The sequence below is a fragment of the Canis aureus genome, chromosome 12, assembly GCF_053574225.1.
Source record: "Canis aureus isolate CA01 chromosome 12, VMU_Caureus_v.1.0, whole genome shotgun sequence".
In the NCBI taxonomy this organism is placed as follows: domain Eukaryota; kingdom Metazoa; phylum Chordata; class Mammalia; order Carnivora; family Canidae; genus Canis; species Canis aureus.
The window spans coordinates 44,663,135-44,688,592 of NC_135622.1; the positions used below are offsets into that span (position 1 = coordinate 44,663,135).

Here is a 25,458-nt window from a genome sequence, read left to right on the forward strand (position 1 = left end):
GCTATTACTCCAGGAAGAGTTCGTGACTAGAAGTTAATAGACGAAGCCTCTTTTCCTATTTCCACCACCTGTGGCCATGGATAAGCCCACTTCGCGCTGATTCATGGGATCCACCTATAGAGCGAAGGGGATGAATGACCAGATGACCACCAGGTCCCCTCAGGGGCTCTGGGTCTCCCGACGCCGACGGAGGAATGGCTCAACTCCTCCCTCACTCCAGACTCCAGAGGTCACGTGACCGAGTCCCCACTCCGGTCGGCAGCAGGGATGGGGTTGTCCCAACTCGCCCTGCTCAATCTCTACACCCGCTCACCTAGCCACGGCCGAAACGGGGCAAACAACGACGCTCGCTGCAGTCCAGCCCTACGCCTTCTGCCGACACACACCTGCAAACAGCTCGTTAACTCGAGGTGATAAATTAAAAGACACGGGTGACGCCGCCGCTCAGAGCGACAGACAGAACGCCAGCCCGACTTACTGCCCTGGTTGCCTTGGTCCTGGAGACCCTGTCCGTAGGGGCCTCCTTCCGGCCCCCTGAGACCCCACTCCCCGTGGGGGGGGGGGGGGGGGGAAGGGAGGCGGCCGCGGGCACTGGGGGAGTAGCTGGGAAAGGAACCGCGGCTGTCCCTTCGGGTCAAGGCCAGGCAGAAAGCCCAGCGCACGCTCCGTCTCACCTCAGCTCCGTCCTCTCGAGCTCGGCGCGGGCACGGAAGGTTCGGACTCCAGCGCCAGGACTAGACGTGACGGAGGGGCGGGTCCTACCCATAAGGACCCCCCGCCCCCGCCGCCCCCCCACCCTCGAACTCCGCAGGCTGCCCACCGGCCGCCTGTCTGGAAAACCGGACACGTCGGCCCCTCCTCTCTCGTCCTCCTTCCTTCCAAAGGAGAAAGCGCCTTCTCGGCCCCGTTATCCGGAAGCGAACGGCAGGGCAAGGAGCCAGCGGCAGCTCCGCACCGGGGGTTTTAGTCAGGCAGTACGTCGGGCGCCTGCCTAGGGCCAGGCTAAGGAGGAGAAGTTCTCCGCTCGGCAGCCCCCACCGGAGCGCTTTACACTTTCGTCCTCCTCAGCTCAAGATGGTGGCCTCCCGAGCTATAGGCAGCCTCAGCCGCGCCACTGCCTCCCGGATGTTCCGCTGCCCAGGTGAGAGGCCTGGCTGGGAGCGCCCGGTAGCCCCGGGCAAAACTCTTGCGGAGCCTGAGGTGGCCCCGGAGCCGCGTCTCCCTGTCGCCGTCGCGTCCCCGCCCCGCCCGGCCACCCAGCCCTGAGTGGGGGAGAGAGGATGCCCCCCTTGGACCCAACCTCCTGTGTCCTCGCGCGGACACTGCCTCTCGCTGTCCCAAATCCTGCAGCGACCTCAGGCTCCGTATCCCCTGACGGGCCTCAGGGCCGTCCATCCGCTCTGGGACCTTCCGCAAGTCTCCCCGTCGCACTCCGGGCCTCACGCCCCTCTTAATCTTTTATGGTGGCTTCGGACCTGAACCCTAGATCAGGAGGATTGGGACAGTCCCGTCTGTCACATCTTTGTGGCTCCGCAGCACCGTACCCTTCGCCAGAGCTGTCTTGAAATCTTCCTAGGTGGAATTAACCAGCCTTGAGAATTACCGCTACACTCCGCTCGTTTCCCTCAGGACCATTTTTGTACCTAATACCACATTTCAGTAGGGAAGCTCCGACTGCTGCAGTTCCCGTGATCCCAGTGTGAATGTATAGTATGGTACATTTCAAGGGAGGAGGTTCTGCAACGTGCTAGGAGAAACATTAAAAAAAAAAAAATACATAATCGCTGGCCTGTCTGTGGACAAACGGGGTGGGGGGGCAGGGTGATGGAAAAAAAGATAAGGGATACCTTTTACCTTAAGGGATAAAATGATGTTAGATAAGTTAAACTAATTCTGTTTCTGAAAACAACTCCGTTCTGCTTTACCTAGATTATCTTTCTCTCTTCATACTGGCAGTGAAAGGGTTAAAGGGGGTGCTCGTGGAAAATCCAGCATTTTCCTCCCCTCTCAGATCCGTAAGGTGAAATGTAACTTTTTATTGCACGTTGCACTTAATACCGGCTTCTAATTAATTTGTCCTGCGCCTTTTTCCTGAACCACTAGAGTGGTGTGCTTTTTTTGTAGATAGGTAGCTGGAGCCTGCGCTAAGGGATTAATTTTGGATGATTCAGTCTTTTTCAGCTTCTGTATCTCCAGCAATGTTTTCAGTTTCCACAGGAATGCTGTGTGTGTGTATACCAATCATGATATTACAAACAAGGTAAATGGAAAGACTTGGGGGTGGGTGAAGAAAAAAGAATCACCAATTTTCTTGCCACTCACAGAGTTAACTGTTAGCATTTGGTCATGTTACCTTACAGTTTCGCTTTCTATTTTCCACATGTATGATTTAAGGCTTTATGAAAATCAAATGTATATATTTGAACCTGCCTCTGCGTTGGTTTTAAGGTAGTTCTCACGGATTAGCAGCTGGTGTAACACAGAGCCGGTAGTCAGCTCATATGGTTTCTGGTCACTAGCTGTGTAACTTTGGACAAATACCATAGCCTAACCGAGCTTTATTTTCCTCATCTGTAAAATGAATGAATCTTCGGATTGTCTTACACATGGAAATAGCATGAAAGAGCAATTCAAAACATAAAATGTGGGGTCTGACTTTGGGGGCTTGAATCTAGCTCTTTGTTTTACTCCCTAGTGGCCTGGGACAATTAATTTCTGTTTTCTCATTTGCGAAATGGGGAATAATACATTTGTGAACTTCAAAGGAGTTATCCTAAATTTAAAGCAGTGAGTGTTTCATGGAGTAAATGCCCAGTACATGCTGCTATTAACCCTTTCCTGCCCTGAAGAATTCTTAATTCTATGTATCTGAGAATTTTAAAAAATAATTATTACATTTTGCATGTGTAATAACAAGCTTAGCTTTTCTATATCTTTTGTATAGAAATATATCTACACATATAAATGTATATATATTGCATTGTTTTCACCAGTAAGAAAATGTGGTTAATAGTTATTGTCCCTTTGAATAACAATTTATGAATTCTGAAAACATGTCTTGAAAGTGAATTCAAAATTACCTGCACACTTGGATTGCCATTTAGACACAACATTTGCTCTTTCACCCAGAAAGTCTGTGCCAAGGCCCACTGTTTAAAGAGATTATGACAGCGGGTAGATGGGTAAATTCTCTTGAAACTGATTTGTTCCCTTCAAAGTTCAAACCCATCCTCCCCCACAAATGCTGTGAATTCTGAAACTGTCAAGTGAAAGGCACAACTTGACCAAGATATCTTGTCCTAAATCTAAATGTCTCCTAAATCTAAATTTCTAATTATGTAAGTGGCAAAACAATTTCACAGGAAATGAATTAGAGGCAAATACCTTGGTAAATGATACATATTTAAAGTTGACTTGCTTCCTTAATCCTGTCTCTTCCCGGAGGGTTGAGTATTGAGAAAAGTTGTTGATTGTTATAACCAAGATAACATTTTCTTATTTGAAATTTGTGTTTTAGGTCTTGTAAATATCTTCTTGAGTTAAATTATCAAGATGATTAAGAAATAGGACAAAGGTTTCTCTCTTTTGCTGGCACAGTTGATATAGGCTAAAGTTCATCTAGCAGCTCCTGAAGTGAATTGTTGGGATTATGTAATGGGTAAGGCTAGATTCCAAAAGCAGAGCTACCTTGTAGCTACCAACTTGATTGAGTTGACTGGTTTGAATTCATTTCGAGATACATTTGTACATTTATTTTCTCTTCTTCGATTTAGAGGAAATTTTGTGTATGTGAATATGGATGGGTGTGTGTGTGTGTGTGTGTGCGCGCACGCGCAGCATCCACTTTACCCTGTTGTCGTTAGAACTGCTTATTTCCTGGTTCCCCTCCCACTGGAATTTCCACTTTACAGGCAAACTCCTTTTTATATCAAGCCTATTTTCACCTCTTCATGTATCTCTACAGAGTAGGAACTGATTCTTCATGATATTCTTCCTATGATATATATATATATCATCCCTTACGGCTGTAGAATGTAAGCCACACAAAGACTGGCATTTGTATTTTTGTTCACTTCAAGTGCCCAGAACAGTGCATGGACATGGTAGGCCACAATAATTTGTTATTGTTGTTGAATGAAGGACTGTGAGATGATGTTGGAAGAGCTTATGCTTTACTTGAGGGAAACACCTGCTGTAAATGCAGTGATTAGAGAACAAAATAGTAAATAATAAAAACCAAAATTGGCAGAGAAGGGAAAGATCATTGTAGATGGAATACTATGAGAAGGCCTTGTAGAAAAGGTTGGAGCCATGATACAAAGATAAAGAGTGATAAATACAGATGATTCAGATTTCAAATGATGAAAAAGCAGAGAAAGGAATTGTAGAGGCATGAGGACTAAGGAAATGGCTGACTTCTCCTGTCTTAATTTACTTGTGTGTAGCGCTGTAACTTACAGATACTTTTATAATTATTATAACACTTTTATTTCTATCTTTATAAGGATGATAAAATGCATTAAAAGACTTGTTCATGGTCATATAACTGGTAAATGATAAATTTGATCATTGAACCTATCTTTTGACTCTCAGGTCCTTTGTCTTTGCACTCAGAGGGCTGATTTGGATTGCTTAAAAAATGTAGACAGAACCAGAAATCACCTCACTTTGGTGCTTGTGTCATCTACACTAGTTTTCTTTTAATATGTTACTTGCCTTTCAAACCAGTGTAAAGCAGCTGTTTTCTGTGCCTTCTCTTCCCCTCAAAGAACTGTAGGATAGGGGCACCTGCCTGGCTCAGTCAAAGAGCATGTGACTCTTGATCTCAAGGTCATAATTTTGAGACCCACATTGGGTGTAGAAATTACTTAAGTAAATAAAACTTTTAAAAAAATAGGGGTGCCTGGGTGGGTTCGTCAGCTAAGCGTCCCATTCTGTATTTCGGCTCAGGTCATGATCTCAGGGTCATGAGATCCAGTGGCTTCCAAGTTCAGTGACGAGTCTAGTTGAGATTCTCTCTCCCTCTGCACCCCACACCAAGGATTCACGCATGTGTGCTCTAAATAAATTAATTTAATTAAACTGCAGGACAGAGGGAAAGAAGGAGGAAGCAAGAGCCTTAGCTACTGCCAATGGTCCCTCTCCGAATCCACTGAATCATCACTGGGTTCTCTGATCAGTGACTCCCACACACCCACTTGTTTGCTTTCTGCTTCAGTTTCCTTTCTAAATAATATAGACTCTTGAGGTTCAGCCCCCTTAAGTTCTGATTCTGTGGTTCTAAGTTTTATGTTGCCCAAACATTTGTGAGTGTGTTTGAGCCTCCCCCACTGATTTTAATGCCTAACCTAGTCTGGAATCACTTCTCAATACTGTTATGGGAATACCAGTCCAGCTGGATTTGTTGGATAATCTTTCAGATCCTGCTTTAGCCACGTGCAATACTTCCCCAATCCAGAAGGGTCCCTGTGCCTTCTGGTCAAATAGAGACCATCCTCAACTTAGAAACGGGACTGAGTCTGAGATTTTCATCATTTATTTCCCCCAAACCTCCACCCACCTCCCCTCTGGTAATCTGTATTTAAGAGTCTGTTTCTTGGTTTACCCCTCTCTTTTTTTTCCCCCTTTGCTTGTGTGTTTTGCCTCTTAAATTCAACTTATGAGTGAAATCAGTATTTGTCTTTCTCTGACTTATTTCCCTTAGCATAATACTCTCTAGCTCCATCTATGTGGTTGCAAATGGCATTCTTTTTTATGGATGAGTAATATTCCATTGTATATGATTTCAGTTCTGATAGCACTGAAAGGCCATCTCTCCATAAAAATGCAAGAGGACTAGAGAACACGGTTGCAATATATTTAGAATATGTTTGGGACTGGGCATTATAGGTTGTTTTGTGGATTACTTATTTCCTGGTGTGCTGATTTCCTATTGCTGCTATAACAAATATCCACAAATTTCATATCTGAAGCAATACAAATTTATTATCTTACAGTTAAGGATGTCAGAAATGAATCTCATTAGGCTAAAATCAAAAGTGTTGGCAGAGCTATGTTCATTCTGGGTGTTCTAAGGGAGGTTCATTTCCCTGCCTTTTCTAACTTTCAAGGCTGCCTGCATTCCTTGACTTCTTCAAAGCCAGCAAAGTGGGACTAAGTCTTTCTCATGCTGCCATCTCTCTTGTCCTTTTTTACTCTCTCTTCTTCGTGATTACGTTAGGCCTATCTGGATAAACCAGGCTACTCTCTCTCAGTTTAGGTCTGCTAATTAGCAACCTTAATTCCCTTAGCCATATAACCTAACATATTCAGTTTCTGGAGACCTGGATGTCTTTGAGGGGGCAGTTCTTCCACCTACCACATTTACTATTTAAATAATCAGATAAGCTGATCGTTAAAATGAAAAAGATATGGTTGTAGTCACAATAATGATCTAGAATACATTATTCTCATCTTGGGTTTTTTGGTTGTTATAAATTCCAGTTTTGTTGTATTTAGCAGGTACTGCAGCAATTATGTTTTATAAAATAATTAATTTTGAATACCTTTTTCTTATAGGTTATGTATGCCGCAACTTTACAGGGTCCTCTGCTCTGAGATGTAAGTTTAATTTCTTATTGATGTGCTTAAACTACTTTTTAGATTTGTTTAACAATAAACGTATTTACAAATAAATTATCTTGTCTTTTTAGCTAGAACCCATATTAACTTTGGAGTCAAAGGGGATGTGGCTGTTGTTCGACTTAACTCGCCCAATTCAAAGGTACGTAATTTAACTTGCTGCAGTGTATTTCTGCTAATATATTCATGAATCCAGTGCTGAATAGGAGAGAAAGAAATCCACTAATCTGGCAGTAATCTTATATGAATATGTAATTTTGATAGTTTAACAAATTACTCAAGGAATGTAATTTTCTGGAGCAGATGTCCTTGTTTAAGAATTCCTTCTAATTGACCTGAGGTGTCAGATTAACATCAAAGATTAATGAAATTAGCCTGTTATGTGTAGCATGCTGAGGTGACTTACTAGATAAGAAAGAACCAAACTGCAGGCTTTGCTTATCAGAGTCAAAATTCACCTACTCATCTTTACTACCAGGTTGTTACACATGCTTTCTTCATTACCTGCCTGACATAGTCATTAGTCATAGAAAATTGTCTGGGTTAAATGTGGTTATTAAGCTTCCTGAAGAACTTGAAAGAATGACTCAGTGTAGTTCACAGTCACATATTGGAAGTCAAGTTCTGTTCAAAGTGGAACCTCATTTGTATTTGACGACTTCAACAAAGCATGTGGCATTAATCCAGTCTTTGCCAGGAAACCTTCATTTCAGGAGCTCATGGCTTTTCCCCCATCTAAAATTGGTGTTGGGGCACCTGGGTGGCTCAGTCAGTTAAGTATCTGACTCTTGATCTCACCTCGGGTCTGGATCTCATGGTTGTGAGTTCAGCCCCCTACTTAAAAAAAATTTAAAATAAATTGATGTCAAGTTTTCATATTTTAGAAATCTTGTTACTAGAGGCCTAGATGGAATAGGAGGACCTACATGGAAGCGATTAACAGCTATCACATATTAAGAAAAATAAGAACCAGTCTCCCTCACTAGGGTAAATTTTGGTACCCACTGACCAATGATTCAAACTTAAGATATTTTTTCAGAATTTTCTAAGTTGTGCATTTTTTTCTGAATACAGAATCAATACATGCCTCTAGTGGGAAGTTTGAAAGCTATACAGAAGAAAATAACAAGTCATTCATACTGTAAACCCAAAAGCAAACAATCCAGTTTCAACATGATATTTACAAAATAAGATCGCACTATTTGTCTAATTTTGATTCCTTTTTTCTTAATATTATAGAAATTTTTCCATACCAACAAACGTGCATAGATTTATTTATAGCCCACATATGATTCAAACTCTTAGGAATATGACCCTCAGTTCCTCCATTGAGTAGATCTATTTTTAAAGTCAGAGTACTTATAATTGGCTAAAGCTGAAAAGAAAGCTACTGAGTTTAAGGGTTTTTTCACCCTCCCTGCCTTTCTTCTAACAGTATATATCTGCTGGATAAACAAACTTACTATAATCAAAATAGCATTTCATGGTAATTTACACATCTTATACTTCAGATTTAAAGCCTTAGACTTATATATATTTCCCTTTGGCAGGTAAATACACTGAATAAAGAACTACAATCAGAATTCATGGAAGTAATGAATGAAATCTGGGCTAGTGATCAAATCAGAAGTGCTGTCCTTATCTCTACGAAGCCAGGCTGCTTTATTGCAGGTGCTGACATCAAGTAAGTTTTCAGAAATAAGAAGTCACCTTTTATCTTGGCTAATAGTATGTTTCTTAGGCCTAATCATTCCTCCTCTGAAAAGAAGGTAGAAGTAAATTCTCTGAAAGTTTTCTTTTCCTTTTTTAAAAGATTTTATTTATTTTTTAATTTAAAATCAGTTTACCAATATATAGTATAACACCCAGTGGTCATCACAAAAGATTTTATTTATTTGAGAGAGAACAAGAGAGAGAGCATGAGCTGGAGGAGGGAGCAGTGGAAGACAGAGAAGCAGACTCTCTGATGAGCAGGGGGAGCACAATGCGGGGCTCCATCCTACGACCCCGAGATCATACCTGAGCTGAAGACAGATGCTTAACCAACTGAGCCACCCAGCGTGCCCCAAAAGTTTTCTTTTAAGTTATTTTCACAGATGTAATTGATTTAAAAGAGGGGGGGTTTGGTGAGAATACTGAGAAGGTGGAACCCTCTTAAACTGTTGGTGGGAATGCACGCTGGTGCAGCCACTCTGGAGCCATTCTGGTCATAGCTGCCCTGCAACCCAGCAATTGCAATACTGGGTACTTACCCCAGAAATACAAATGTAGTGATCTGAAGGGGCACCTGCTACCTCAGTGTTTATAGCACCAATGTCCACAATAGCCAAACATATACAATGGAATGCCACTGACCCCTCAAAAAAAATGAAATCTTGCCATTTCCAACAATGTGGATGGAACTAGAGGATATTATGCTAAGTGAAATAAGTCAATCAGACAATTAGAATATCTCACTCGTGGAATTTAAGAAACAAAACAGAATTATAGAGGAAGGGAGGAAAAAATAAAACAAAATCAGAGAAGGAAACAAACTATTACAAGACTCTAAATCATAGGCAACAAACTGAGGGTCTCTGGAGAGGAAGGAGGTAGAGGGGATGGAGTAACTGGGTGATGGACATTAAGGAAGGCACGTGATATAATAAGCACTGGGTGAATCACTGACTTCTACCTCTGAGACCAATAATACATGATATGTTAATTAATTGAATTTAAATTTTAAAAATTTTGAAAAACAAAAGAAGGGCTTTTTGTTTAAACCATGTAAGACTACCCTTTCCTTAAAGAAGTTGAAAGCAGTTCCAAGAAAAATATTTGATTAGAATAAAATATACTATAAAATTAAACTAACAGGGGCAACTGTGTGGCTCGGTGGTTGAGTATCTTCCTTTGGCTCAGATTGTGATCCGGGGTCCTGAGATCAAGTCCCACATCGGGCTCCCTGCAGGGGGCCTACTTCTCCCTCTGCCTACGTCTTTGCCTCTCTTTCTGTGTCTCTCATGAGTAAATAAATAAAAGCTTTTTAAAAGAATTTTTTTAATTAAAAAAAAAAAACTAACAATGAGGTGCCCTTTTTTTTTTTTAACTCAACAGACCAACAAATATGTTTGAAAATACTGTGATAGCAAGGACTTGGGGGACATGAGAAAGTTAATCTATTACTAGTAGGAATGCCCGTTGGTACAACAACTTTGGAAAACATTTTGGCAGCATTTAATAAAATTGAAAATATATGTATTTCATAATTCAGTGATACTTCGTCTAACTATATATATGCTAGAGAAATCCCACCCTTTGTTTTTAAGGACCCATGTGTAAGGATATTCAGCCCTGTGTAATTTAAAATAATGAAGAATTTGAAGCAATTAAATGTCAATCAGTAGGGAAATGGAAAAGTAAGTAAACTGTAGAACTTTCACATGATAAAATACTACAAAACAGTTCAAAGGAATTAACTAGATCCATAAACATAATGTTAGAGCTCAAAAATGTATTGTTAAATTTTTTTTGAAAAGCAAGTTGCAGAATGTTCTGTACAATACATAGTTTGTGTAAGCATTTTAAAATCATGAAATTCTTTGTTATTTATGGATTAAAAAATGTAGAAGGATCTCCTAGACATAGAGGGATAGTCTACTTTTGAGAATGGTTGCTTTAGGGTAAATGAAGTGGCTGGTAGGACTTGCAGAGGTTGTCAAAGGGAACTCTAGTGATGCAGCTAATATTTTCTTTCTTTTTTTTTTTTTAAATGGTAGGATTTAGGTTTATATAATTTGTTTACAGTTCTTTAAAGCATTTATAAGGGGCAGCCCCAGTGGCGCAGCGGTTTAGCGCCGCCTGCAGCCTGGGGCGTGATCCTGGAGACCCGGGATCGAGTCCCACATCGGGCTCCCTGCATGGAGCCTGCTTCTCCCTCTGCCTGTGTCTCTGCCTTTCTCTCTGTGTGTGTCTCTATGAATAAATAAATAAAATCTTTAAAAAAAAAAATAAGCATTTATAAGGAGGTGAAATGCTAGTGTTAATTTAATGGGCTAAAATGTTAATGGTGGTTAATTCTGTCAATATACGAGTATTTGTTGTTTTTAAGATAGAGAGAGGCAGAGACACAGGCAGAGGGAGAAGCAGGCTCTATGCAGGGAGCCCGATGTGGGACTACTCAATCCCTGGGCTCCAGGATCACACCCTAAGCCAAAGGCAGACGTTCAACTGCTGAGCACCCCCAGGCATCCCACAAGTATTTGGTATATTATTCTTTGTACCTTAGGCAACAATAAGCCAGCATTAGAGCCTTCGTAATTTGTACTTCAGGTGTTTATATAGTTTTAAACCTTGCTCCACATTGTGTACTCTTTTTCATTTGTGTATGGTAATTAAGAATTTATAGATATTTAATGCTTATTTTTTAGAAAAAGCAAAAATATCTGTATCGAGTGCTTTTTCTTCTAGCTCAGTTATTTGAGGCTGGCAAGACACTGATGTACCTGGCAGTAGTTTCCTGTACCAGAGGAAAATACTTACAGCTTCAATGAGGCTAGCTGAGCAACTCCCCATTTATAAAATGACGAAAACTGATTCTCTTTGGTCATACATACAAAATCCACAGTTTAAATATGTTCAAGAACCGAGTAGCAAATGAAACAAACAAACTAAGGGACATGGAGTAAAACATTACTGTAGTGGATCTTTTTTAATCATTGAGAGATCTATAAATGAAAATCTTTTTTCACTGTCATTTTGATTGCTCTTCAGTCTGCAAGTTATTTGATAGTGAAAATGGTTGATATGATAGTGAAAAATATTTACCAGAAGATGATTTTTCACATGTACAGAGCCTTTTAATCTAATGGTTTTTAATAGAAAATAAAATTAAGCAGCATGTTTTGTTTCATGTTCTCTAGATCCAGAAATCTAACATTCTTTATGGAGAGATGACGTCGCTGATATTAGTGCTATCTGAGGCAAAATATTCTTAAACTTCTGAGCATTTGAAGATTCACTATCAAATATTGGTAGATTATATGGAAGGATACAGTGGGTGAAGTATTGAACAGAGTAATGTATAATTTCATCTTTTTTCTCTCTCTCTCTCCTCTGCTTTGTTTACTGCAGCATGTTAGCTTCTTGTAAGACCCATGAAGAGGTAACACGAATATCACAGGAAGGACAGAGAATGTTTGAGAAACTTGAGAAGTCCACAAAGCCTATTGTGGCTGCCATCAGTGGAGCCTGCTTAGGAGGAGGACTTGAGGTATGCATTTCTATCAAAGTCATTGAAACACTGTTCAGCATATTGATGGGGATTACAAGCTGCCAAACCTGTAGGTTGCTATTATTTTGCTTGCAAAAAGTTCTAAGAGGAAAATCAGCTTTCTTTTTAGTTGTTAAACTTCTGGATAGGTTTCAATCCTTATTTCATGGCACAGAGCAAATAAACCAAAGTGTGATGTTTTCATTTTTATAAATTGAGAAGATTTGAGCTAGATCTCCAAGGTCTTTTTCAATTCCAAGAACCAGGTTCAAGTTTGCAGGGCAAAGATTCAGTAGTGTGATCCGTGCTGCTGAGCTACTTTAGTCTAGATGAGACACACAGCCTAAAATGTGTGTAAGTGCTTTGTGAGCAGTAAGATGGTGAATAATGTAAGATCTGAGAGAAGAGATGCTTATTAATCCGAAGCATGTAGAAAAGGAGAAGGGAAAATAAAATAACATTTATTGAGCATTTATCACATGCTGAGCTCTATGTTAAGATACTTCCACATATATTAACTAGGGAAACCTATATCTCTCCTAAAAGATGGGCAGAATTTGATTAATCAGAAAATATTGGGGAAAAAATCATTTCATATATGGTGTAAGCAAAGACAAGGGTAAAAGCAAAACCTATTTAGATCACTATTAAGTAGGCCTGCTAGATTAAAAAGGATGGTCTTGTAGGGTATGGGCCTTCTTAACTTGGAGTGCAGTATATAGTGCACAGTGTGTGTGTGCATTTTTCTATTGAAAGCTTCCATAGCTTTCAGCAGATTTTTAAAGAGATCCAGAACCCCAGGAAAGGTTAGTAAATTAGGAGGAGAGTATGAAATAAGGCTGGAAAGGTAAATTGTAGAAGGTATCAAATACGTTCCTGTTTTGTGAATAATCTTTAGACCCTCACATATCCTAAGATATTATAAAGTTACACTTTCTAACATTCTGATTTTCTTTCATTTGTTTGAAGCTTGCCATTTCCTGCCAATATAGAATAGCAACCAAAGATAGAAAAACAGTATTAGGTGCCCCTGAAGTCTTGCTGGGGATCTTACCAGGAGCAGGAGGCACACAAAGGCTGCCCAAAATGGTGAGTTTAAATCCCCTTCTGACTTTTAGAACCTCAGTACCTATAGGCCACTTTAGATCTATTTCCTCTGGTACAAAAGGCACAATTTGGGTCTTCATTGTAAAATTTAGAAACAAAGTTAAATATGGGTATATAGGATCTATAACAAATTTTATTACTGGTATTTATTTTTTCAATTCTACTTTTTTTTTAATTCCTTGATCAAAATCATTTTTTAAAAAAGATTTTACTTATTTAAAGAAAGAGAGCACATGCATGAGCAGTAGGAGGGGCAGAGGGAGAAGGAGAGAGATAATCTCAAGCAGACTCCATGCGGAGCATTGAGCTCCATGCAGGCCTTGATCCCACAACCCTGGGATCATGACCTAAGCTGAAATCAAGAGTTGGATGCTTAAACGACTGAGCCATCCAGGCACCCCAAGTCCTTAATCAGAATTATTGATTGAGGTCCTTTATTAATCCCTGAAGAGGTTTAAAGGTAAATAATATACATGTCTGCCTTTCTGGAACTTACAGATTTTTTTTCTTTTACTTTTATTTTTTTAAGATTTTATTTTTAAGAAATCTCTAAACCCAGTGTGCGGCTCAATCTTACAACCCTAACATCAAGAGTTGCATGCACTGGGATGCCTGAGTGGCTCAGTGACTGACCATCTGCCTTGGGCTCAGGGCATGATTCTGGGGTCCTGGGATCAAGTCTCACTTTGGGCTTACTGTGGGGAGCCTGCTTCTCCCTCTGCCTGTGTCTCTGCCTCTCTCTCATGAATAAATAAATAAAATCTTAAAAAAATAAAAGAAGGGTTGCATTTACTACTGACTGAGCCAGCCAGGTGCCCGTTGAACTTGTATGTAGTTTAGTTTGTTCCTTCTGTACACAGTACCATCTTACCAGTTTTTCAAATCCATGGGTCATATTTCATGATACATAGAAGAGGCAGATCTTTCTCCTGATTTGGATGATTTCATTGCTGTATTCTGTAGAACCAAAAGAAGCCAATCAGGCTTTTGAATTCTTAAGGAAAGAACAGTCAGACCTGGGAACTGCAGAGCAATCTTAATATCCCACTGAACCCTACAGCTTCAGGCACTATTGATTCCTCAATGAAAACAAAGTTCAGCAGAAATACTCTTTGGAAGGAAGTTGATATGAGCTGGGCACAGAAAAACAGGAAGATTTATGGTGTTAGTTTTCTGATAATAGTATACATTTCTTCATAGATAATATCAAGAGGATTTATTGAAAGAATAAATAAGCCTGTAGATGTAGAAAATATTGCTGGGTTTCTTACATTGTTTTGTAATAGTTGGTATTTGAATGTTACTAGAAACTATTCCTCTAATACATAAGGAACTCTAGCTGGGTTCTATTTTTAAAACTAAAATTATTTTTTAAAACGTTGCTGGGCACCTGGGTAGCTCAGTCGGTTAAGCATCCCAGCTCTTGATTTCAGTTCAGGTCATGGTCTCAGGATCCTAGGATGGAGCCCCACCTTGGGCTCCACACTCAGCAGGTAGTCTGCTTGAGATTCCCTCTTCCTCTGCCCTTCCCCCTGCTTACATGATTGCATGCTCTCTCTCTCAAATAAATAAATCCTTTTTTAAATAAATATTTTTTAAAAATTAAAATTATAAGGAAAGACATGGTCAAAACTATCAGGTTTCTCAGTCTCCACTAGCTCCACTAAAGGAATTTTAAGTAATATATAAATGCACAATTTTAGAAAACATGAAATTATTTCTCTGCTTTATCAATTTCACTAGACAGAAATCTTACATATTGAATTAAAAGAAGAGATACAATTTTGCTTCAACTGAAGGTGTCTAATCCCAAAAGTTACCTAAATGTATATTAACTGATTGATAAATAGCATAAAAACCTCATTTGACTTTTCTCATTTTAATATTTATTTTGCTCAGTTGAATGATTTGTAAACTATAATTGTTACACTGATATTTTTTCCTCTGTACTCTGATCCTTGCTTGCTTGTAAGGTGGGTCTGCCTGCTGCTTTTGACATGATGTTGACTGGTAGAAACATTCGTGCAGACAGAGCAAAGAGAATGGGACTGGTTGACCAATTAGTGGAACCCCTGGGTAAGTGGTAACATGTTTCAGAATTCGGCCTTATGAAGTTACTTTTTTAAAAATTAATATCTTAAATATTAGAGTGAAATTCAGACTCTCAAGAAATGAGTCATTCTGAAGAGTGAAGTTTTCTAAATGTGGCTAATACTAAATCATTTCCAAACATCAGTCACCCCAACTTCTATTTTATTTTACAAATTGGACATCAAGAGTACAAATTTGAGGGACGCCTGGGTGGCTCAGTGCCTGAGCCTCTGCCTTTGGCTTAGGGCGTGATCCCGGAGTCCCCATATCAAGGTCCACGTCAGGCTTCCTGCATGGAGCCTGCTTCTCCCTCTGCCTATGTCTCTGCCTCTCTCTCTCTCTCTCTCTCTCTCTGTCTTTCATAAATAATTAATAAATAATCTTAAAAAATAATAAATAATAAAAATCTTTAAAAAATAGAATACAAATTTGAATCAAATCCTTGTTTTTGGTTCTTAGATTACGTGTAACATTATTCATGATAAGCCTCCTTTCGTTTTTTGTGTCTGTTATAATAATGTAATAAATGTGTATGAAGTAACTTGAGAATATTAATAGTAGTTGGCATCTACTCATATGCTACTTTCCTCCACATAACTTCTTTGCCTCCCCTTACCCAAGGAAACCACTATTCCAAATTATGTGTTCATCACCCTCTTGCATTTCTTTTTCTTTTTTACCCTCTTGCATTTCCTAAAAATCAGCATTATTAAGATGTTATTTATGTAATAACAAATTTACCAATTTTTAATGCACAATTTGAGTTTTGACAAACATATATAGCTATGTAAACACCACCATAATCATACAACAGAACGTTTTTTTAGTATATAGCTCTTTATGTCTTTTATTTAGCATCATACTTTTAAGATTCATCCATATTGTTGCAATTTCAACAGTTTGTTTCTTCTTCTTGGTGAGTGTTATTCCATTGTATAGGTATACCATAATTTGTTTATTCACCGGATGATGGAAATTTGTTTCCAGTTTGGAGCTGTTTAGAGTAAGGCTGCTATGAACATTCATTCACAAGTCTTGATGTGTTTCATTTCTCTTGAACAAATACCAGAGAGTAGATTGGCTGGATTATATGATAGATTTGTGTGTAGCTTGTAAGAAACTGTCAAACTTGGGCAGCCCGGGTGGCTCAGTGGTTTAGCACCATCTTCAGCCCAGGGCATGATCCTAGAGACCCGGGATTGAGTCCCATGTCAGGCTCTCTGCATGGAGCCTCCTTCTCCCTCTGCCTGTGTCTCTGCCTTTCTCTCTCTCTCTCTCTCTCTCTGTCTCTCTCTGTCTCTCATGAATAAATAAAATCTTAAAAAGAAAGAAAGAAACTGTCAAACTGTTTTCTTAAAGTGGTGATACCATTTTGCATTCCTACTGGCAGTGTATGAGAGTTCTAGTTACCAACTGCTTTGCATGGTCAATCTTTTTAATTTTAGACCTTCTAATAGAAGTATAGTAAAAGTTCATTGTGGTTTCTTTTTCCTTAATTTTTTTTTTATTTTTTAAAGGATTTTATTTATTTGAGAGAGCAGAGCAAGAGAGAGAGAGGGAGAACACGAGCAGGGGTGAGGGGCAGAGGGAGAGAGACAAGCAGACTCCTTGCTGAGCAGGGGGCCCAACTTGTGGCTCTGTCCCAGGACCCTGAGATCATGACCTGACCTGAATGCAGAGGTTTAGCCTACTGAGCCACTCAGGTGCCCTCGTTGTGGTTTTAATTTATATTTCCCTAATGACCAGAGATACTAAGTTTCTTTCATGTGTTGATTTATTTGCCTTCTGTATATCTTCTGGTAAAATGTCTTTAAAGATGTTTTGCCTATTTTGTTTTTTTTTTATTACTGAGTTTTCAGAGTTCTTTATATCAGAATACAAGTCCTTTGTGAGATTTGTGATTTGCAAATATTTTCTCCCTATCTGGCATGTCTTTTCATTATCTAAATGCAGAAATTCTTAATCTTGATGAAGTCCATTGTATCAGCATCGTTTATGGGTCATGCTATTGTAGTACGTAAGAAATCTTTTCTTAACAAGACTACAAAGATTTTCTCCTGTATTTTCTTGGTTTAGTCTTCCATTTTAGTCTGTGATCTATTTCAAGTTAACTTTTGTATACATTGTGTAGTAGATTGAGTTTTGTTTTTTGGGTTTTTTTTGCAAATGGATATACAATGCCCTGGCACAGTTTGTTGAGAAGACTCTTCTTTCCCTATTGAAATACCTGGACACCTTGGTCAAAAATCAGTTGACCCCATATGTTTGAATCTGTATCTGGATTTGCTGTCTTCAGTAATCTATGTATCTTTACTTAAGCCAATATAATACTATCTTGATTATTGTGTTTTAGTAAATCTTGAAATCAGGTGATACAACCCTATTTTGGTTCTCTTTCAGTCTTTATTTTGCCTATACTAGTTTGTTTGCATTTATATATAAATTTTATAATCATCTCATCCATAACTACAAAAATACATGCTAGGATTCTCATTAGAATTGCACTGAATTAATGTATCAATTTGGGAAGAATAGACATCTTTAAAATATTGAGTCTTTTCACCAGGAATAGAAGTATAATTCTCTATTTAGGTCATCTTTAATTTCTCTCCGCAGTATTCTCTACTTTTCTTTGAACATGTCTTGCACAGTTTGTTAAAATTATTCCTTGGTATTTCATACTTTTAGGACATTATACTTTTTAAACTTTAATTTCTCATTATTAACCACTAATGTGTATATGAATATAATTGATTTTTGTACATGGACCTTGTATTCTGTGACTTTGCTAAACTTATTTATTCTAGTAGTTTTTTCTATAGATTTCTAAGGAATTTTTATATAAATAATAATGCCTATAAATAAAGACATTTTGGCTTTTTCCTTTCTCATCTGGTTGGCATTTATTTTTTTTCTTGATTTATTCAATGGCTAAGATCTTTAGTATGATATTGGTTAGAAGTAATGAAGGCAGATATTGTTAACTTGTTCCCCATCTTAGAAGAGCCTTCATTCTGATGCTATAGGGTGTATGGTGTTCAGCTATAGCTTTTTTCTATATGCCCTTATCATTACAGACATTTCCTCTTATCTATAGTTTGCTGCGAATAGATGTTGAATGTTGTCAACATTCTTCTTTCTGCATCTCATGAGATGATTTTGTGATTTTTGTCTTTTTTAATGTATTAGTAATGTCAGTTACATTGAGTTTTTTTTTTTTTTAAGATTTTATTTATTCATGAGAGACACAGAGAGAGAGGCAGAGACACAGGCAGAGGGAGAAGCAGGCTCCATGCAGGGAGCCCGACATGAGACCCCATCCCCATCCCCAGGACCACGCCCTGGGCCGAAGGCAGGCGCTAAACTGCTAAGCCACCCAGGAATCCCCTACATTGAGTTTTGACTGTTGAACTAGACTTGCATTCTTAGAATAAACTCCATTTGGTCATAATGTATTATTCTTTTTATAAATTGACAGAATCAACTAAAATTATAAAAGATTTTTATGTCTGGTCATGAGAGAGAATGGTCTCAGGGATGATTTTCTTGAGATATTTTTGCTTGGTGTTGGTATCAGAATAATGCTGGCTTCATGAAATGAATTGAAAATATGTTTTTTTCCTATTTTCTGGAAGATTGGTATTATTCGGTATTAGCATTATTTCTTCTTCAAATACTTGATAGAATTCACCAGTGAAGCCATATGTGGACTTGGAGTTTGCTTTGTTGGGAGGGTTTTTATATATGATTTCAGTTTCTTTAGAAGGGCTATCCAGGTTCTCCATTTTTTTGAGCAAGCTTATAGTAGTTTGTTTCTCAAAGATCTTGTCCATTTTATTTAACTTGCTAAATTTGTTACAATAAAGTTTTTCTTAATACTTCTGTATTATTCTTTCAATATCTTTATACTCTGTAAAGATATTTATACTCTTTCATTCCGGATATTGATACTTTGTGTCATCTTTATTTTTTCCCTGATGAGTCTAGCTTTTAGTTTCATTGATTTTCCTCTGTTGTTTGTCTGCTATTTATTGATTTCAGCTATTCATTATTTCTGCTTGCTTTTGGGTTTAATTTGTTCTTTTTCTAGTTTCTCAAAGTAGAAGTGTAGATCATTGATTTTAGGCTTTTTTTTTCTAACATAAATATTTAAAACTGTCAATTTCTTTTGTAGCATTGATTTATCTATTTTATTTATTTATTCATGAGAGACACAGAGAGAGAGAGAGGCAGAGATACAGGCAGAGGGAGAAGCAGGCTCCATTCCATGCAGGGAGCCTGATGTGGGACTCGATCCTGGGACTCCAGGATCGTGCCCTGTGGGCTGAAGGCAGGCGCTTAACCGCTGAGCCACCCAGGCATCCCTATTTATTTATTTTTTAAAGATTTTATTTATATTCATGAGAGACACAGAAAGAGAGGCAGAGACACAAGCAGAGGGAGAAGTAGGTTCCACACAAGGAGCCCAATGTGGGACTCCTTCCCCGGAATCTGGGATCAGGCCCTGAGCCAAAAGCAGATGCTCAATCGCTGAACCACCCAGACATCCCTTATCTACATATTTTAATGTTACACTTTTCACTTCCGTGAAGGTCAGAATATTTTCAGATTTCCCATGGTTTCTTCTTTGACCCATGACCCATGTGTAATTTGGGAGTGTTATTTAATTTTCAAATATTTACAGATGTTTTAGATATCTTTCTGTTACTGATTTCTAGTTGAATGCTCTTGTGATCAGAGTATAGTTAATCCTTATTATTTGCAGGCTCCTTATCTCCGAATTCACCTACCCACTAAAACTTGTTGTGACCCCAAAAATAACACTTATGATGCTTTTTCAGTCTTTTTTTTTTTTAATGCTTTGGGTTTTGTTTTGTTAAGATTTTATTTATTTATTCATGAGAATACACAGAAAGGAGAGAGAGAGAGAGGCGGAGACACAGGCAGAAGGAGAAGCAGGCTTCATGCAGGGAGCCCGACATGGGACTCGATCCCGGGTCTCCAGGGTCACGCCCTGGGCTGAAGGCGGCGCTAAACCGCTGAGTCACCCAGGCTGCCCTATTTCAGTCTTTAATAGGCACTGAGTGGTGAAAAATTCAAATCTCCCAGTACACGTGTTCCAGCTGAGGTCAAATAGGGCAACATTCTGCCTTCTTTTTTTAGCTCTCATATAGCCAACAAGTGTCCTTTCCATGGCCTATTTAGTGCCATATCCTTCTCAGTTTTTGTGCTTTTTGGTTGTGATTTCATTGTTTAAAATGATAAGAGCCAGGAAGGGAAAAGTACTGAGTCTGAGTAGAAGTATCTTTAAGATTTCTCTTTCTTCCCCCATAAGGAGTCCTCGTCAGAGGTACCTGAACAAGAGCTTGGTTGGAGGGCCCAAATAGACAGGAATGAGGTACTTGGGCTAAGAACGCTGATATGTGTAAGACCATAGCCAGCAAGGGATACCTCAGTTATTGACTGCAACTCCCCTTAAAGTCCGTCTCTTGACTGCACACCAAGTCTCTTGTGGGAAGGACAGCTTTCCCTGTGAGGCTTGCTGGGCAAAAGCCTTTGTAATTGCCTGTAGTTGGGCCTGAAAAATCACACATAGGTTTTTGGCCAGGGACTGGGCTCCTCAGTTTTTACAAATAGTCATGTGGCCACAGTTGTACCTATTTCTCCTTCCCATTCCATATTCCTTTTGCCCTCAGGAAGTACCTCAGCTGGTCATGGTTCTTTGCCTAGTGGGGTGACCTTCATTCCTAGAAGGTCTGGGTCACTTGCAGTCCTGCATGAATTGAGTTGTTGTAGTTTTCCTTTAACTAATTACAGGTTGTTTTAGCACCAAAAGACCCCCTAAGAGATCTGTGGTTTTCAAGATGTACTCTTTCTTATTCCCATTGTGTAGTGGTAGCCCAACGCCCCCTTGGTAATCAGGATTAATAGCCCCAGAAAGGGGCTATAATGCTGCAGTAGGGTACTTTGAGATGGTGCCTGCATATCATATAGAACTATCTACAAACCGGCCTGAGCTCTATCTTCCCTAGTCATCTGATAATAATAAGGAACTCCCCTGAAGCCATAGGGGCAAACAGGGACAGAGAAGGAGGAGTAAGGAAAGTTTGGTCACTTTCTCATATAGCTTGTGTCTTTAGGGTCTGCTCAAACCAATTCTCACATATACCAATTCCATTTGATAATGAAGTTGAATGCTGTTACAGTCAATGAACTTTATGGTTTAGTGGGCCAGACAACATCTATTTGATGATGGGCAGCTCAGGTCCCATGGTAAGCTGATGCCCCATGGTTAATTAAGCTTTGAGTCCCTTCTGAGGCTCACTAGCTTTTTCTCAGTAGGAGAGTAGTTATTCACAGAGAATGGTAGGGGTTTGCTCCAAATTCCTAAATGTCTACTATGATTTGCCTATAGTGTCCTCTCAAGGATTCCAAACACATCTCTATCTACCACTGACCCTTCATGCACCATCAGATCTGAATCATAGGGCCCAAAATAGCTTTTCTTCCTGGGTTCCACTCAAAACTAGTAGCCTTCAAGTTATTCAGTAAAGGAGCTAGAGTAGCACACCCAAGTAAATGTTGCCTCTAAAATCCAAAGAGGCCCACTAGGTGTTATGCATATTTTTCTGTGGTAGGAGGGGCCAGATGCAATAACTTACCTTCACCTAGGAAGGGATGTCAGCATGCCCCCCACCATTGTACCCCTAGAAATTACACTAAGATGAATATGTCAGAGTAGATGGTACTTCCTGTTCACCAGATTCATTCAGTGTAATATCATTAATGTAATGAACCAGCATGGTATCTTGTGGAAGGGAAAGACAATCAGGATCTCTACGGACTAAATTATGACATATGGCTGGAGAGTTGATATACCTCTGAGGTTAAGACAGTAACAGTATATTGCCAACTGAAGGCCAGACTGCTTCAGGTAGTCCTTCCTAAGAGCTATTGAGGAAGAAAGCATTTTCTAGATCAGTAAGTGCCTAGCAGAAAAAGGACAATGTGTTAATTTGTTCCAGCAATGAAACCACATCTGGAACACCATCAACAATTGTAGTAGTAACTGCAATTAATTAAGTTTAAATCCACTGTTGTTCTACAAAGACCCATCTATTTTATGCATAAACCAAAATAGGCAAGTTGAATGAATAGAAACTACCACCCCTGTATCTTTCAAGTCCTTGATGGTGGCACTAATCTCTGTAATCCCTCCAAAAATACAGTATTACTTTTGGCTTACTGTTCTTCTAAGTAGAGGCAGTTCTAATGGCTTACATTTGGCCTTTCACATTTTAATATCCCTCACTCCACAGTTCAAGGAGCTAATATGGGGCTAGTTGCTAAGTATGTGTATTTCAATTATGCATTCTAGAAATAACCACAGGATGGGTTCAGGGATCCAGTAAGCCCACTGTGAGATAAAACTGAACTAAAACTCCATGGATTTCTTGACTTTATAAGCCCCAATCTGACTGGTGAACCTAGAGAGATATTTTGGGTCTCCTGGAATTAGCATCAGTTCAGAGCCAGTGTCCAGTAATCCCACCCAAAATCTGATTACTATATTTCCCTTTCCCCAAGGTTAATGACCATATAGGATCCCTTTGGGGAAGGCTGGGAGGAAGATTAACAGTATATTCCCATTATGGAAATGCAACCTCCCCTTAATTCAAGAGGTTCTGGGTCTGTAAACTGACTCATTGCAGGGAAATGATGAGGGCCCATGACTTTCTTTGGTGGTTTAGGTTATACCTCTATTTACTATAACTAGAATTCTCTCATACAGATCAAGTAAGACTATAGTAGACTTACCATCTATTTCTTTCCTAGGGACACCATGATCAACTAGCCAGTGCTATAGGTCTCTGTAAGTCACACTATTCTGATTACTACTTTGGTTCTGCTGTCCATTATGATAACCATACTCAGTTTGCCTTTGGCAGTTAAATGTTGCTATTTGGCCTCAGCCACCCTAGGATCCCAATTGATGGTAGCAGTTCCCACTGTGATTTGTGACCTACAGAGAAGAATAACGACACAGCCCTTCAAGCATGCCATCTTCCCCCAAATTGATTTCTTACAGTCATGGTGAAAGATGTGTCCTCTAACCCTTCCAGTTTGGCTGAGCAGGTCTAACATCATAAATCCACGTTAACATTCCAGTTTCCTTAAGCCTTTCATTAGCTTCCTCTACAGCATACCAACACAGTTCTAGCATTTCAACTTCATTTGATGCTACTTGTTTTCTATTTGTCCTGTTTTTCCTTCCTTCTTTCATTTGGATTAGTAATTTTTTACCCTCACTATTGGGCTTTTACTTTGCTTTACCCTTTTAATGGTTACTCTAAGGTTTATAGTCTATATCCTTAACATATGATCTATCTGGAAATGATGTATCATTTTACCTATAAGGTAAGAACCTTAAAAGAATATACAGTTGACCCTTGTATGATATAGGTTCAAACTGTGTGGGTCCATTTACACACAGATTTTTATATAGTACTGTAAACGTAGTTCCTTTTTTTCTTAACTTTTTTTTCCCGTAGCTTACTTTATTATAGGAATACAGTATGTAATACATACACAAAATACGTTATCAACTATTTATGTTATTGGTACACCTTCTGATCAGTAGTAGGCTATTGGTAGTTAAGTTTTGGGGGCATCAAAAGTTATAACAGATTTTCTACTGCAAATGGTATCAGTGTCTCAACATTTCATTTCTAAATATATTATATATTCCTCAGCATATTGCTATCTTTGTTTTCAATAGTCATCTTTTAAGGAGATTAAAAATGAGAAGAGAGTTTTCTATATATACCCACATGGTTACCATTTTGAGTGCTCTTTCTTTGTATAGCTCCAAGTTCCCATCTGGTTTGATTTTCCTCCAACCTGAAGAACTTGACATATTCAGTCGCATAGGTCTGCTGGCAATGGAGTCTCTCACCTTTTGATTTGTTTGACAGCCTTTATTTCCACTTATTTTTCTAAAGATATTCTTGAGTGCCACAGAATTCTAGGTTCTTGTACTTTATTTATTTTTTGGGGGGGGTACTTTATGGATGTGTCAACATCATGTCATGGCTTGCATAATTTCTGATAGAAAGTCTGTTCTCATTTTTATCTTTGTTCTTCTGTTTATAATGTGTCTCTCCCCTTCACCGCCCTTGCCCCCACTGTCAGATCTTCCCTTTATTACTTAGTCTTAATCATGTGTTATGGTGTATCTTGGTTTGTTGTTGTTGCTATAGTTACTGTTGTTTTTTAATGTTCATTGGGCATGGCATTCATTGAGTTTCTTGGATAGTGGATTTGTAGTTTTGACCAAATTGGAAACTTTTTGGCCATTAATTCCAATATTTTCCCATCTTCCCCCCACCCCTTCTCTGCAGCTCCAACTTCACCTATGTTAGATTTACTTGATACGGTCCCAAAATGAAGCAATTTTTCTTTTTCCATCTGTATATTTTCTATTGCCATGTATTCAAGTTTCCTGATCTTTTTTTCTTTGGTGTATAATCTACTATTAACCCAATCTTGTGTATCTTTCATTTCCTATCTAGAAGTAACATTTGATTCACTTTTATGTATTCAGTTTCTCTTCATTATGTTTCTGCTTTCCTCTACCTTCTTGAATGTATAGCATGCATTTACAATAGCCTTTCTAACATTGTCTGCTACTTCTGTCTTCATTTCTGCATGTTTGTATCAGTCAGTTTGCCTCTTGCAGTTTCATCTCATGCACGTGGTTAACAGTACTCATCCAGAGTTTCAGGGGCCCTCTGTAGGTACCTGGAGTCCTCCTTTTGTGGAGCAGCTGCCCTCCAGGACTCTACTCCACAGGTTCCAGCTGCACTGGCCTCCCTGCAGGCTCCTTGAGACTTTTGTGGGCCCTCTGCATTTTTACCTCTCACAAGTTGGAGCTTTTTGTTTTTGTTTATTCATTTGAGACACACAGAGAGAGCACAAGCAGGGGGAGTGGCAGGAAGAGGGAGAAACAGACTCCCCGCTGAGCAGAGAGCCCAATTCAGGGCTCCATCCCAGACCCTACAATCATGACCTGTGCCCAAAGACAGATTCTTAACCATCTGAGCCACCCGGGCATCCCAAGGCTTTTCTTTTTCATCCTCTTTCACATACTTTCACAATAGGGCATGTATCATAAGAGAGATAAAAATATGATTGCAAATTTGTTTCAGCCTCCTTTTACTATTGGGATTTTGTTTCCTTCATACCACAAGACTGCACAAAATTGCCTTTTGAACCCCAGTCACCAATAGACACAGGATGTCTGTTTACACAACCCTGTAAAAATAGCCTTTGGAATTTCGGAGCCTATCTCTTTAGTCTCTTTCCTCAAACAAGTTCAGTATAGAGTA

General features: G+C 39.2%; 2 protein-coding genes across 6 annotated transcripts in view; one reads left to right on the top strand and one right to left on the bottom strand.

Moving 5' to 3' along the window:
- HADHB (hydroxyacyl-CoA dehydrogenase trifunctional multienzyme complex subunit beta) overlaps nt 1-823 on the bottom strand; it is a 43,263-nt gene extending 42,440 nt beyond the window's left edge. For 2 of the 5 annotated variants that reach the window (XM_077843853.1, XM_077843851.1), the window contains exon 1: nt 675-823. The gene's annotated coding sequence lies outside the window, so the exon portion shown is untranslated. The other 3 variants (XM_077843855.1, XM_077843854.1, XM_077843852.1) reach the window with 3 other exon arrangements.
- A 117-nt stretch (nt 824-940) lies between these two features.
- Nucleotides 941-25,458, top strand: part of HADHA (hydroxyacyl-CoA dehydrogenase trifunctional multienzyme complex subunit alpha) — a 48,405-nt gene continuing 23,887 nt past the window's right edge. Inside the window, exons 1-7 of the mRNA XM_077843850.1 lie at nt 941-1,141; nt 6,559-6,600; nt 6,693-6,763; nt 8,172-8,305; nt 11,734-11,872; nt 12,842-12,961; nt 14,953-15,055. Of these exons, the coding sequence (XP_077699976.1) occupies nt 1,075-1,141; nt 6,559-6,600; nt 6,693-6,763; nt 8,172-8,305; nt 11,734-11,872; nt 12,842-12,961; nt 14,953-15,055 (676 nt within the window). The 5' untranslated portion in view covers nt 941-1,074. The remainder of the gene's footprint in view (nt 1,142-6,558; nt 6,601-6,692; nt 6,764-8,171; nt 8,306-11,733; nt 11,873-12,841; nt 12,962-14,952; nt 15,056-25,458) is intronic.